Source organism: Saccoglossus kowalevskii, chromosome 7 (assembly GCF_978046115.1).
Source record: "Saccoglossus kowalevskii chromosome 7, keSacKowa6.1, whole genome shotgun sequence".
Taxonomy (NCBI): domain Eukaryota; kingdom Metazoa; phylum Hemichordata; class Enteropneusta; family Harrimaniidae; genus Saccoglossus; species Saccoglossus kowalevskii.
Window position 1 is genome coordinate 39,599,360 of NC_140647.1, and position 13,834 is coordinate 39,613,193.

The 13,834-nt window shown below is 40.1% G+C and overlaps 1 protein-coding gene across 1 annotated transcript; it reads left to right on the top strand.

Moving 5' to 3' along the window:
- Nucleotides 1-2,558: 2,558 nt before the first annotated feature.
- LOC146740975 (uncharacterized) lies at nucleotides 2,559-4,748 on the top strand. The gene has a single exon (XM_085501936.1). The coding sequence runs from the start codon at nucleotides 2,559-2,561 to the stop codon at nucleotides 4,746-4,748; it is 2,190 nt and encodes a 729-aa protein (XP_085358062.1).
- The last annotated feature ends 9,086 nt before the right edge of the window (nucleotides 4,749-13,834 follow it).

Genomic DNA, 13,834 nt, shown 5'->3' on the forward strand with positions numbered 1-13,834 from the left:
CCTGGAAACGTTTGACCACCCTGTATGAACTTGATAGCTCAGATGAAACAAAAGACCACATAGCACACATGAAAATCTTAGAAGCCGAAAAGAAAGCAGCCATCACACTAGCGACCGCTGAGGCCTTTCAAAGGGCTGTAGAAGAAGACAACTGTCGACAAATGTACACTTCACCACTACAGTCGGCAAACGATCATGCACAACGTTTTCGTGACCATACTGAACACAATGCAGGTTCACAGGCTCCACATTATTCAGAACAAGAACCCACCTTGGGTGTTCCACACAATCTAACTCACATCAAGCCACATTCTGAGCAAATTAAAATGGAAGTGACAGCCCTAGACCGTCAAACCAACCCGTCAACCGAGGTTAACGATCTAACTCAACCAGATCCTAACCACTACATTCGTCTTCTAGCCCGTCAACGTTTACCTGTACAGGAGCCAGAGGTATACGAAGGGGACCCAATCATGTTTTTACCCTGGCGCCGGTCATTTGAATGCATGGTGCAAACAGCTTGTGTACCCACATCAGAGAAATTGTTATTCCTAGCCAGATATACAAAGGGAGAGCCGAAAACATTAGTAGACAGATTCCGTCTAAGATATGTTCGAGATGCCAGCACTGCCTACATAGAAGCCTGGAAGGAATTAGAAGAGAGATTCGGCAACCCAGCAGTAATCACGGCGGTTATTATAAAAAAGTTAACCTCCTTTCCACGATTTGGAGCTGGCGACTCTCAAAGACTACGTGACCTGGCAGATCTATGCGTAGATACTGAAGCTCATATGGAAGAACTCCCACATCTAAACACACTGAATTCTCTGCATGTATTGAATCCCATAATTGAGAAATTACCGTCATTCATCGTCAACAAGTGGAGAGATAAAGTATCAACATACAAACTAAGCCATGGAACATTCCCACCATTCAGTTTCTTCGCCTCCTACATGAAAAATGTTGCAAGATCACAGAACGATCCTGACATTCCAAAACCTAGCAACTTCGCACCAGAGAAGACTAGACCAATCCAGACAAAAACAACTGCACGTGTACACGCTACAAAGTCATCTGAAGGTGTTAAACAGTGCGTATACCATGAAGTAACCGGACATGATTTATCCGACTGTAAGGCATTCGCTAAGCAACTGATAAATGAAAGGATCGATCTATGCAAGATCAAAGGCTTGTGTTTTAGGTGCACACAGAAACACCTCGCAAGAGACTGCAACTCAAGCATCAAGTGTGGTATCTGTCAGAGCACCAAACACATAACCTGTCTACACAAGCCTGGTGACACAACTAAACATGGTGCAGAAACCGAACTAAAGAAAACTGACGGAGCTCAAGCAGTAACATCAAATTGCACAAAACTCATTAAGTGCACAGCTGGACGTTCGTGTGGCAAAATAGTTTTAGCAAAGGTCTACAAACAATCCAACCCAACACATTTCATAGAATTGTACGCAGTACTTGATGATCAGTCCAATGCATGTATGGGGGACACCCATCTGTTTAATGCATTGGAGATACAGGGTCCAACACTTGAGTACGAACTGTCAACATGCAGTGCCAAGGGCGAACGCAGAACTGGAAGACGCGGTGACCACATCATAATTGAATCCATCGATGGCAAGAAGAAGTTCACACTTCCAGTCCTACTAGAGAACGATTACATACCCAGTGACAAAGATGAAATACCTTCACCAGAAATATGTAATAAATTTGATCATCTTAAACCTATAGCCGACAAAATTCCTGAATTGAGAGAACACATTGGTATACATCTCCTTATTGGCAGGAACTGTCCAGAACCACTGAAAGTCAGAGAGACCAGAAATGGACCGACCAACTCACCATGGGCTCAACGCACCGACCTAGGGTGGACGATATCTGGTGAACTGTGTATGGAAACTGTAAGGGGCGCTATCAGAGCTTCAGTACACCGTACAACAGCAACAGTGAACTACCTGGACACACAAATGACAAACAGAACAGATACAACACTCAAATGTGATCACCACTTGTATATTAGAGACCCAGTCACCCCTAAACATGCCAACATAGACGTATTTGAAGAGACAGCAGATGACGAGAAAGTTGCCCTCTCTGTTGAAGACAAACAGTTCCTTCACATTATGCAAAAGGGTGCTCACACAAACCCTCAGGGAAACCTTGAATTCCCTCTACCTTTCAAAAAACATCCGAGCGAACTACCAAACAACCGACAGTCGGCACTCAATCGCTTTAGCAATCTCCAGAACCAGCTCAAATGCAAACCAGAAATGATGCAACAGTACCTGCAGTTCATGGGCAAAGTCATCGAACGTAAACATGGTAGTCCAGTTCCAAAGTCAGAATTGGATGACAACAATTCTTGGTACTTGCCACACTTTGGTGTTTACCACCCTAGAATATCTCAGATACGAGTAGTATTCGACTCAAGTGCTAGATTTAAAGGTGTCTCACTGAATGATGCACTACTTCAGGGACCTGATCAGATGAATAGCCTACTTGGTGTCATACTGCGATTTTGACGCAAGCCAGTAGGTACAATGGGCGACGTGGAACAGATGTTTCACAGCTTTCATGTCAACAAGGAACACCGTGATTATCTTCGCTTCTTTTGGTTCGGGGACAATGACCCCATGAGACCTGTGATACAATACCGTATGAATGTTCACCTCTTTGGGAACATTTCCTCCCCTGCCATAGCCACACTAGGCCTAAGAATGATTGCCACAGAAAACCAATCCACCTATGGTGAAGACGTGAAAGACTTCATACACAAAGATTTCTATGTAGATGACGGTTTAACATCTCAACCTGATGCAGCGACAGCAATAAGCCTCATCAAAAGAACAAGAGACATGTTAGCCACCAAGAACATTAATTTCCACAAAATAGTCTCCAATGACAAGGATGTAATGATCGCCCTCCCAAGTGAAGTACGCGCCAAGGACCTGCAATGTCTAGATTTTAGTCAAGACACTCTACCCTCACAGCAATCACTCGGGATACAATGGTCCCTTCAAGCGGACACTTTCACATTCAAAGTGGACTTGAAGGACAAGCCATTCTCACGGCGGGGAGTATTAGCGACCATAAACTCCATCTATGACCCAATAGGAATACTAGCTCCAGTTACAATAGAAGGGAAGTGCATTCTCAAGGGACTCATGTCAGAAATGCCAAAGGGACGTGAGATGGCCAGCGTTGGATGGGACGATCCGCTTCCAGCTGAATACCTTCCTCGCTGGACCCACTGGTGTAACAGACTTACATATGCAGAGAAAGTACATCTACAACGCTGTTACATTACACCTGATTTAGGTTCCATAATTCAAAGTGAATGTCATGTATTTTCCGATGCAAGCAATGCAGCCATAGCAGCTGTCGCTTATTTACGACTAGTGAACCATGATGGTAAAGTTCATGTAGCATTTCTGCTTGGCAAAGCTAAAGTTAATCCCTCACATGCTGTGTCAATTCCTCACTTAGAACTTTGTGCAGCCGTTTTAGCAACACAATTGGCACAAAAGGTAGCTATAGAAATTGGAAGTACTATAGACCGCACAGTTTATCACACTGACAGTACAATCGTCCTTGGCTACTTGAGCAATCGATTGAAGCGCTTCCACGTATATGTAGCAAATCGAGTACAGAAGATACATAATGTATCTTCACCAAACCAATGGCGACATGTGTCTACCGAACAGAATCCAGCCGATCTCGCAACGAGATATGTTTCAGCCCAACAACTGATGTCTACTGTATGGCTTACAGGCCCTTCCTTCCTATGGGAATCTGACCCAACATCTGGACCCACAACGGAAAGCATCCAGTATGCAATAACAGAAGAAGACCCAGAAGTTCGAAAACAACCACGCATCCTAGCCACATCTGCCAAACAGCACAAGCCTAACGTTAATTGTCTAGGGTCTGAGAGATTCCGCCGCTTCTCAACATGGACTGCTCTTAAGAGAGCAGTAGCGACCCTTATAATCAAGCTACGGAAACACCAGAGTGACAATAGTGAACTTCCATCGAAGATTGTCACCGCTGCATGTGCAGAGATCATTATCCTCCGCACAGTACAAGAAGAGGCGTTCCCAGATGAACTCAAGGTATTGATGATTGCAGACACAGCTGATGATGGGAACAATAACATAAAACGAGAGAGCCCACTGTATCAACTCAACCCATTCCTGGACAAGGATGGACTCATTCGTGTTGGAGGCAGACTTCGTCAAACCGATCTTGATCTCTGCGGCCGCCATCCAATACTACTGCCAAAAAACAGCCACATCTCTCGACTTATCGCTGAACACATTCACCAAGAGACTGAACATCAAGGTCGTCAACTCACACATGCAGCTATCAGAGCAAAAGGTTTCTGGATTCTTAGCCTACATGACTTAGTAAGAACCATCCTATATCAATGTACAACCTGCAGAAAGCTGAGAGCGAAACGTCTAATCCAAGTGATGGCAGACCTTCCTGCAGACAGAGCTGAAAACACCCCACCATTCACAAATGTGGGGATGGATGTCTTCGGTCCCTGGAGTGTAGTGAACAGGAGAACGAGAGGTGGTTCATCAGAAGCCAAGCGATGGGCCATGATCTTTGTATGTCTATATACAATAGCCATACACATTGAGATCATCAACTCAATGGATACCTCCGCCTTCATCAACGCACTGAGTCGCTTCATAGCCATTCGTGGCCCAGAAACTGAGATGTGACCAGGGCACCAACTGCATAGGAGCGAAGAACGAACTAAAAGCAGCACTCGAAGAACTTGACCAGCATCAAGTGCAAAGGTTTCTAACAGAACGCCAATGTGAATGGGTGTTCAATCCACCTCATATCTCACATTTTGGGGGCATATGGGAGAGACAGATTGGTACCGTCAGACAAGTCCTTAACTCTATGTACGTCCAACTTGGCAAACTGCAGTTCACGCATGATTTGCTCTCCACACTAATGGCTGAAGTTTGCACCATAGTCAACGCTCGACCCATAACCACCATATCTTCAGATGCCAATGACCCGCTGGCACTCAGTTCCAGTATGCTTCTCACTATGAAGACGCAACAAGTACACCCTCCTCCGGGTACATTCATTCAGCAAGACATGTACAGCAGGAAAAGGTGGCGTCGCGTACAGTATCTTGCCGACCAGTTCTGGGTGCGTTGGAGGAAGGAGTTCCTACAAAGCCGTCAACCAAGACGCAAGTGGAACAAGACTACTGCAAACATCAATGAAGGTGACATCGTCCTGTTGAGAGATAAAGAATGCTCTCGCAACGACTGGCCTCTTGCACGTGTCGTGAAGACATACTACAGTGATGACAACAAGATCAGAAGAGCTGACATCATGGTTTGTAGAGACAACGTAAGAAGAATCTACCAGAGACCAATTGCCGAACTCGTTTTGATCCAAAGTATCAAAGAGAACAATTCTGAACATTAGTTGTTTTGATTATAATTAAGTTTAGTGTTAGTGTTCTAGTGTTTAGTAAAAATTACCTCTATCGCTCATTTTTAGACGGGGAGTGTGCTGGACGCCCTTTCACTTTTAACAGTATACCGCCCTCTTTAGGCGCGGGCGTTACGTTCAGCGTAGGTCAGAGTTTGCTATAACTATTATGGGCTAGAGTCTCATGCGCGTACGCCAACTGCGTTTTGTATGACTGAAGATCGCTACATAAAGTCCTTCTAAAAGAACACTAGACTCAGCGAAGTAAGTTATTTTTCTGAATTTATTGACTCATGAGTTGATCAGGCCACCTTAGCTCCGAGTGTCGTAATTTGATAAGTGTATTTTTCGCAATTTCCATAAATTTTTCCGTAAGTCGTTCACGCTCGTTCGTTCAGTCAGCGATGACGTCATTTGAAATGTGATTTCTTTATCCTGTTATAGTTTTCACCGCTTTCTTGAATAAACTGGTTACCCTAACGCAACTGTGTACGAGTTATTTGGGAAGTGGTTGACACCAGTACGAGTACTAATGCACTTGGACCTCGGAATAAGAAAACTATATTATCGTGCTCATTGGCATGTTATGATGTCCATTAAATATAACATGATGTACATTCATCATATTATGATGTCTATTTACCATAATATGATGTCCATTCACTAATATTATGATGTCCATTTACCATATTATGATGCCCATTCACTATATTATGATGCCCATTCATCGTATTATGGTGCCCATTCACTATATTATGATGCCCATTCACCATATTATGATGCCCATTCATCGTATTATGGTGCCCATTCACTATATTATGATGCCCATTCACCATATTATGATGTCTATTTACCATATTATGATTCCCATTCACTATATTATGATGCCCATTCATCGTATTATGGTGCCCATTCACTATATTATGATGCCCATTCACCATATTATGATGTCTATTCACCATATTATGATTCCCATTCACTATATTATGATGCCCATTCATCGTATTATGGTGCCCATTCACTATATTATGATGCCCATTCACCATATTATGATGTTTATTTACCATATTATGATGTCTATTTACCATATTATGATGCCCATTCACTATATTATGATGTCCATTCACTATATTATGATGCCCATTCACCATATTATGATGTCTATTTGCCATATTATGATGTCCATTTACTATATCGTGATGCTTATTTACTATATTGTGATGTTCATTCGCCATATTATGATGCCCATTCACTATATTATGATGCCCATTCATCGTATTATGGTGCCCATTCACTATATTATGATGCCCATTCACCATATTATGATGTATATTTACCATATTATGATGTCCATTTACTATATCGTGATGCTTATTTTATATATCGTGATGTTCATTGGCCATATTATGATGCCCATTCACTATATTATGATGCCCATTCACCATATTATGATGCCCATTCATTATATTGTGATGCCCATTCACTATATTATGATGCCCATTCACCATATTATGATGCCCATTCATTATATTGTGATGCCCATTCACTATATTATGATGCCCATTTACCATATTATGATGCCCATTCATTATATTATGATGCCCATTCACCATATTATGATGCCCATTCATCGTATTATGGTGTCCATTCACTATATTATGATGCCCATTCACCATTAATTGTACCTTGCCCTGAGGCATATTAAACACATGAGGTGTTTAATATGTTTAATATGTTCATTTATTATATTGCGATGACCATGTAATAATTGTGATGGCCATATACTATATTGCGATGGCCATTCACCATTTCATGATGTCATTTCCCAGAAACCAACACGCCTTTTGCACATGCGCAATTTATTTCGCGGGACTTAGCAGACATCTTGACTCGACCCGGGAATTCAACTGAAACTGTGGATGACATCTTATCACAGATGTCTTTGGGAAGTCTAGCCGACAACTTCAGAAAGGAGAACATCGAGCCAGCCATTGTACACGCTACGAGATGGTGAACTTATACGATTAGGTGGTAAGCGTGCACGTCTCCGAGCCCTGACAGTGTCAACAACATCACGATAATTCAGGTACAGAATTAGAAACAGCAAGCACTTCCGGGTTTAGCGGAGGATATACTTCTAACCGTACTGCTGTCAGTATAAGGGAAGAAAGAAATGCTATGTTCCGTTCCAACCGCAGGCGAGGTGCTCACAGGTCTCGGCCTCGTAAAAGTTCGCATTCGCAGTCGGTGGGCAATGCCAGTGAGAAACCTCACTATACTACCGTGGCTTGCTTCTGCCTTGCTGATCGCTCCGAGAAAAAGGTTCCAAACACCGTGACAAGGCAGATATTGCACAAAGCGGGACTAGGATTGAAAAAAATGAAATTTTGTTTGGATGACAACGAATCACAAGTAGTAGAAAAGTTAACCGATGAATCTGGTTTCCCGCAGCTAAAAACTTGCGGTGATTTTGAAATACTTCAGTGTCTGGGAAACTGTCGAAATTTAACTGTCGTAAATTGTGCTTGGTCTATGCAAGAGTTGAAGGCACATATGGGCTCACAATCATAAATGTATTTGCGACCAATTCAGAAAAACGAAGCCTATCCATGATGTACCAACTTCAAATCTCAAGGAAATGTGTCATGGTTGTAAAGAGGAGTTCCCGACTCTTGAATTGAGAGACCACTTGAAATACTGTACCCATTTTTCTTCTACATCTGAGTCGGACACTGACAGTCCTGCACCAATTTCAGATAATATCTTGCAACGTGGTACAACTACTGATGTGATAACTTCGGATATTATTCAGCCTGAGACAACAATTGATTTGACATCAACTGCCATTCAACAAGATACAACCACTGATTTGACAACAACAAATGCTATTGGACATGAATCTACTGATTCAACAACTAAAGCAGATGATAGTACTCAGGTACGTAAAATGATACTCCCATTTCTAAAATATATAAGACACTATAATACGCTGCAGGCTGCTATATGGCTGTGTTAACGATACAAAATAATTCCCAGGAATACTGCTAATGTTCACAAACCAACTTGTGTTGCCCATGAGAGATGTACTTAGCCCTATATAATGCGGCCAATAAAAAAAAAATTCTGTGTTTCTGGTAACCCTACCTACCCACATTTTTGGTAAAATGTAAATGTTTATTTTATGCAAAGTAGCTGTACAGTTTTTATTTTTATGCAGATGAGTTAAGTTTTCCCACATTTAGCAGCCATAACTATTCTGTGTTCAAAAATCTCTTCATATTACCTTCTAAAATGAACAAAAATTGATAGTTAATTTCATCATGTCAAACTAATAATTGTTTAAAATCCTCCTATGTGATTTTATAGGATGTAGACTGAACATGTGGGAAAAATAATAAAATAACTAGAGCCCAAAGCTAATATGTTCTGGTTCCCAGAACATTAGTGAGAAGGCAAACCATCATATTGTTGCGAAGATAATAATGGATTGAGCTAATTTGCATATTTGGGCAGGGGGGGGGAGGCATGGTCATGGCTACCAGAACCACATCTACTCGTTCCAAGGTGAAATCCTCTCAGTGGTTTACCGAGATATAAGCAAATAGTGGATTGAGCTAATTTGCATATTTGTTTTTGTTTCTTTGCTATGCTTTCATTGGTACCCCTGTATTTTTATCATGGTAGCGTTTTATCCATGGTTTCGCAGTGTTTTGGGTCTGGTTAGGTTAATATTTTTCGATCAATGTAATGATGTTAGGGTCCGGCCACGGCTAGGTACAAAAATGTAGCATTTATATTGCTTATGTCTTAATAACTCTGGATGTGCAATATACATATATCAACATGCCATTGCCAATAACACTTGGTTTATTCTTTTATTTTCACAGCGTAATCAAGACTTGTCTGTGAGTGATGTTGTTGGGAAAACTGTTGATTTTTGTAAAACAAAGAATGTTTCAAATCCGGTAGACATTTTAAAATTTTTTCAAAGTAAAATGGACACTGGCAGAAAGCTTGATATTGATAATCCAGCAGAATGTCCGAAAGGTTCTACAAATTTTATAACTGTCAACCGCTCCAATATATTAATCACTGGTTTTAATGAAATTAGCATTATGGAAAATCTGCGAGACACGCTTGAAGTAAAACTTTATGACGAGGTAGGTAAATTTTAAAAATTTTACCCTTTTATTTTTTGTTGATTTCTGAGTGACCATGCATTTACTGGGTAATGTAATACTTGAATGAATCACTTATGGTAATTATGTCTTTGTATGCTTAAATTATTATCACTCAGTTAAGGGGCCATAATCTTCTTCTTTCTTCCTCCACTGTTTTTTTCGCCACACACTAACTGTACTTCAATCCACTCGAAATTTCACACACACCTTGTGGGCCATGAGATCTAGTGCATATAACTATTTCGAATAAAATCAGTCACATGGTTCGTGTTCATGTGACTTGTTGCCATTTTGTTTTGTTTTCGAAAAAAGAAGCTAAATTCTTCAAAATCTTCTCCAAAACTTCCTAGCAGATTCCTTTGATATTTTGTATATATCATTTACTGGTCATTTAGTGTCAGATTTGATCATTTGAAAGTGATTGGTCACATATGTGGTCGCCATTTTGTTTGTTTTTCGAATCTTATCAGATATTAATAATTCTGAACACATCTGATTTAAACTTACTAGATATGATATTTGTTATATTTTATATTAATTAGTAATAAATAATTTATTCATTCATTGTAGGATGCTGAAGACTATGGAGGACCAAGAAAAGAGTTTTTCTCTCCTATATTAAGAGAAATTAAAGTTCAATATTTTGATAATGGACTGAAAGACCACATGGAAGAGGATTATAAAACAGTTGGCATTATAATGGGTAAGACTTCTTTGTGCGTATGGTCTGTGTTTGCATTCAGACCTGTATTTTGGACAGATTGATTCCCTTCAAACACTCCCATAGGAATCCCATAGGACATAATTCTATTGGATCCTTATGCAAAAATCCTATAGTATTGTGACACAAAATCCTATAGAACTTTTAATATGATCCTATAGGATCTTTTAAGATATTCATGATATCCTAGAGAGGACCAATTCCTATAGGATCCTATTGAAAGTTCTATAGGATTTTGTGTCACAATACTATAGGATTTTTGACAAATTCTTTAGGATTTTGCTAATCAAGGATACACCCCATTCTCTTGTCTGAGAATAAATACATGTTCTCAAACTTGAATGAATAGTATAAATGAATAGTACTTCATAGTATACATACGTACATGCAATAATTTAGTGTCCTTCCGTCCACCTGACTGTGTGCGTTTATCCAGACCTGTAGCTCGATCAGACATCCATGGAGCGATTCTTTTCAATCTTCACATGTATCTAGATGTAGTATCTGAGCAATATGCACAATGTCATGCAATGATTTCATGATTGGATCAAAGATGGCTGAGTGGTGGCCATTTTTGTTGTAAAAATGACTTTAAATAAAAATATGCATTTTGACATGTCTGGAACCAGATCTTGGGCATGTGTTCTCTGATTCTTCTCAAACTTGGTGGAAGGATTAACCATTAAGTAATTTTTGCATGTCACTTTTAATTACAAATCTGACCCAAGATGGCTGAATTTTGATTTTGACGAATTTGATTTGAGACCATATCTTGGACATGCCCAGAGCAATTCACTTTCTATAAATGTATGATATGTATTTAGTGATACTGTATTGTTTCAGCAAACAATATGTAAGTAAGAAACCTTCTAGTTACCCACATACTCACTGCTCATGATCCCACTCAAATTTGGACTTTCTAGCCTGGCAGAAAATAAATTTATAACAATGGAAATAGAACACTGAAACAATGATAATGGTAGTCTGTAGTTACCAACCATCAACTACCAATTAACAAAACATCACAGTCTCATGGCCACTGACCATGGTTCAGTCTCATTTAACAAAACAATACTATGACCATGGTTGACCATGATAGTTGATGGTCACGTTTGTCTGGGTAGCTTTCCTTGATTTTCAATATGTCTTAATCTCTAGGGCTGAGTTTATTTCAAAATGGAAAAGCGCCTCAGTTTTTGGAAGAGAAGATAACAAATGAACTCTTTCGCGATATATCACCTGCCAGTGTTAGTCCATGTCTTGTGAAATTAAGAGAAGGTTTGGATGAACTTGGGATTTATCAGGTATGATTTGACTAAACTAATGTTACATTGTACTCCATTAATTATTAGTCCCCATCTGAAACAGGGACTACTGTAATCCTTCTATCAATTCGACTCCTCTATAAATTAGGCCACCTAATTTCGTCTGCAAAAATATTTTTTATTTTTCCGCTTTTAGTTCGGCTACCTGGCAGGAAATGACACGTTTAGTTACCTATCAAGCTGTCTATCTGTTTTCGCAATGAATAAAACTAAGACAAGTTAATATGTTCGTTTTCCTGTTCATTGTTCCAATACTTCACCCCTGTTTTACCAGCAAATAAGTTTCCCAGACGTGAACATGACTCTTTCTAAACATGCTAATGTTTTGTCTGAGTGAAGACGCGTTGGAACAAAGACAAGCGTGTCTGGGGATCAAACTGAAGTCATATGCTAATCAGCTATTACCTGAATAATTCGCGATTGGCCAGAACTTGGTTATTTCCGTCATGCTTGTAGTCTAGAAAAATTAATGAAACGTCAATAAATCATAACTGATAACGGTAGTACAATTATTTTCATGAACCGGTGGTTTTTTGAAGAGATCGCAGTGTCATAATGTAGTTTTTTTTACTGTTCACCGTAGTTACAGAAAGGAGATGACTCCATTTGTAAACATGCTAATGATTTGACTGAGTGTAGACACTTTAGAACAAACAAAAACGAGAAAGTTGGGGTCAAACTGGCGCCATATGCTAATCGACAATTACGTAAATAACTTGCGATTGGCCGTGACTTAGTGATTTTCTGTCAGCCAAGAAAAATAAATCATAACGTCAATAAACTGTGTACAATTATTTTTAAGAAGTGGTGGTTTCCGGAATGACCGCAGTTTTCTCCACAAAATGGAGATAATTTTTCCCTCCAAGGTTGTAGTTTCCTGAAAAATTAATACACAATCACTCAATCGTTTAGCTTTCTTGTCTGTCTTGAGACTTTCCCTTCAATTTCTTTGTTTCATACACACGCCAAAATTTATATGAAAAGAAACAATTCACTGTGTCTGACACTGGCTTTACATTTTTGACAACCTACATGTTTACCGACAACGTATACGTCTCGGGGCACAACATTTTGATTTTGAAAATTGGCGTTGGGGGCATTACTCAAGTCGCATGTCTATTTTTTATTTTATTTTCAATATAAAGTACTACAGGTACGGAAGTAATATCGACAACACATGTTTTTCCATTATCACCCGTTCACACCAATAACCACGTTCTCCATGTCGAAATTATCAGAGGGTGGCCGCTAATAGTACAGTCATTGTGACTGAAAATAGTGTGAAAATGTTGTCCATTCAGACTCACAAAAAATACCAAAGGAGATCACTTGCTCAAAGTCTTTCTTTAGATCCTAAAGCACACTCGATTTCTCGTCTGTGACAATGTCTTGAATCGATTCATATTTTGTCAAAGCCACGACTGAAGTTCCAGCTAGCCCTGAGTACAGTCCTGTAGGTTGGCCTCTTTCCGTTGATCATTCGGCCCCCACAGTCCTGAGAAGTCGCATAGACTGGGGATTCGACACTATTGTGAAAGAGTGTATCGGGCGATTTAAGAGGCATTCAGCTTTGCAGTTAAAAAATAAGCAGGTCGATACGTCTAACTATTCCAAATACCTTAACTGGAAGCGAAATTACATAAGATTTCCCACTAGGGTCTATCAAATCGCCATTTTTCAACGTCAACCGAAAATATACGCCGCCATCTTGTTCTTGACGCATTCATAAACAAAACGTTGTTTCGTTGCGTAAAACTTGCTTTCGCCAACGTTCCAGTGCTGTAGGTTCATTTTTCGGCCACAAAAAAGGTATTTGTGATCGCTAGATTAGTCGATAGATGTTTTAGCTGGTTACAATCATGAAAACTGCAGAACGGTTCTCCGCCATAAATTTGTAGGCGGGTGTCGAATCCTCGGTCTATGCGACTTCTCAGGACTGTGGGGGCCGAATGATCAACGGAAGGAGGCCAACCTACAGGACTGTACTCAGGGCTAAAGTTCCAGCTATCCCGCCTTCGATGTATCGTGCAACCGTATCAGTTGCAAAGAAAAAACGTCCGGTTGGTAGGCCACCAAAAAGACCGCGATTAGAATTTACTGGTAATGTCAATCTACCAACGACC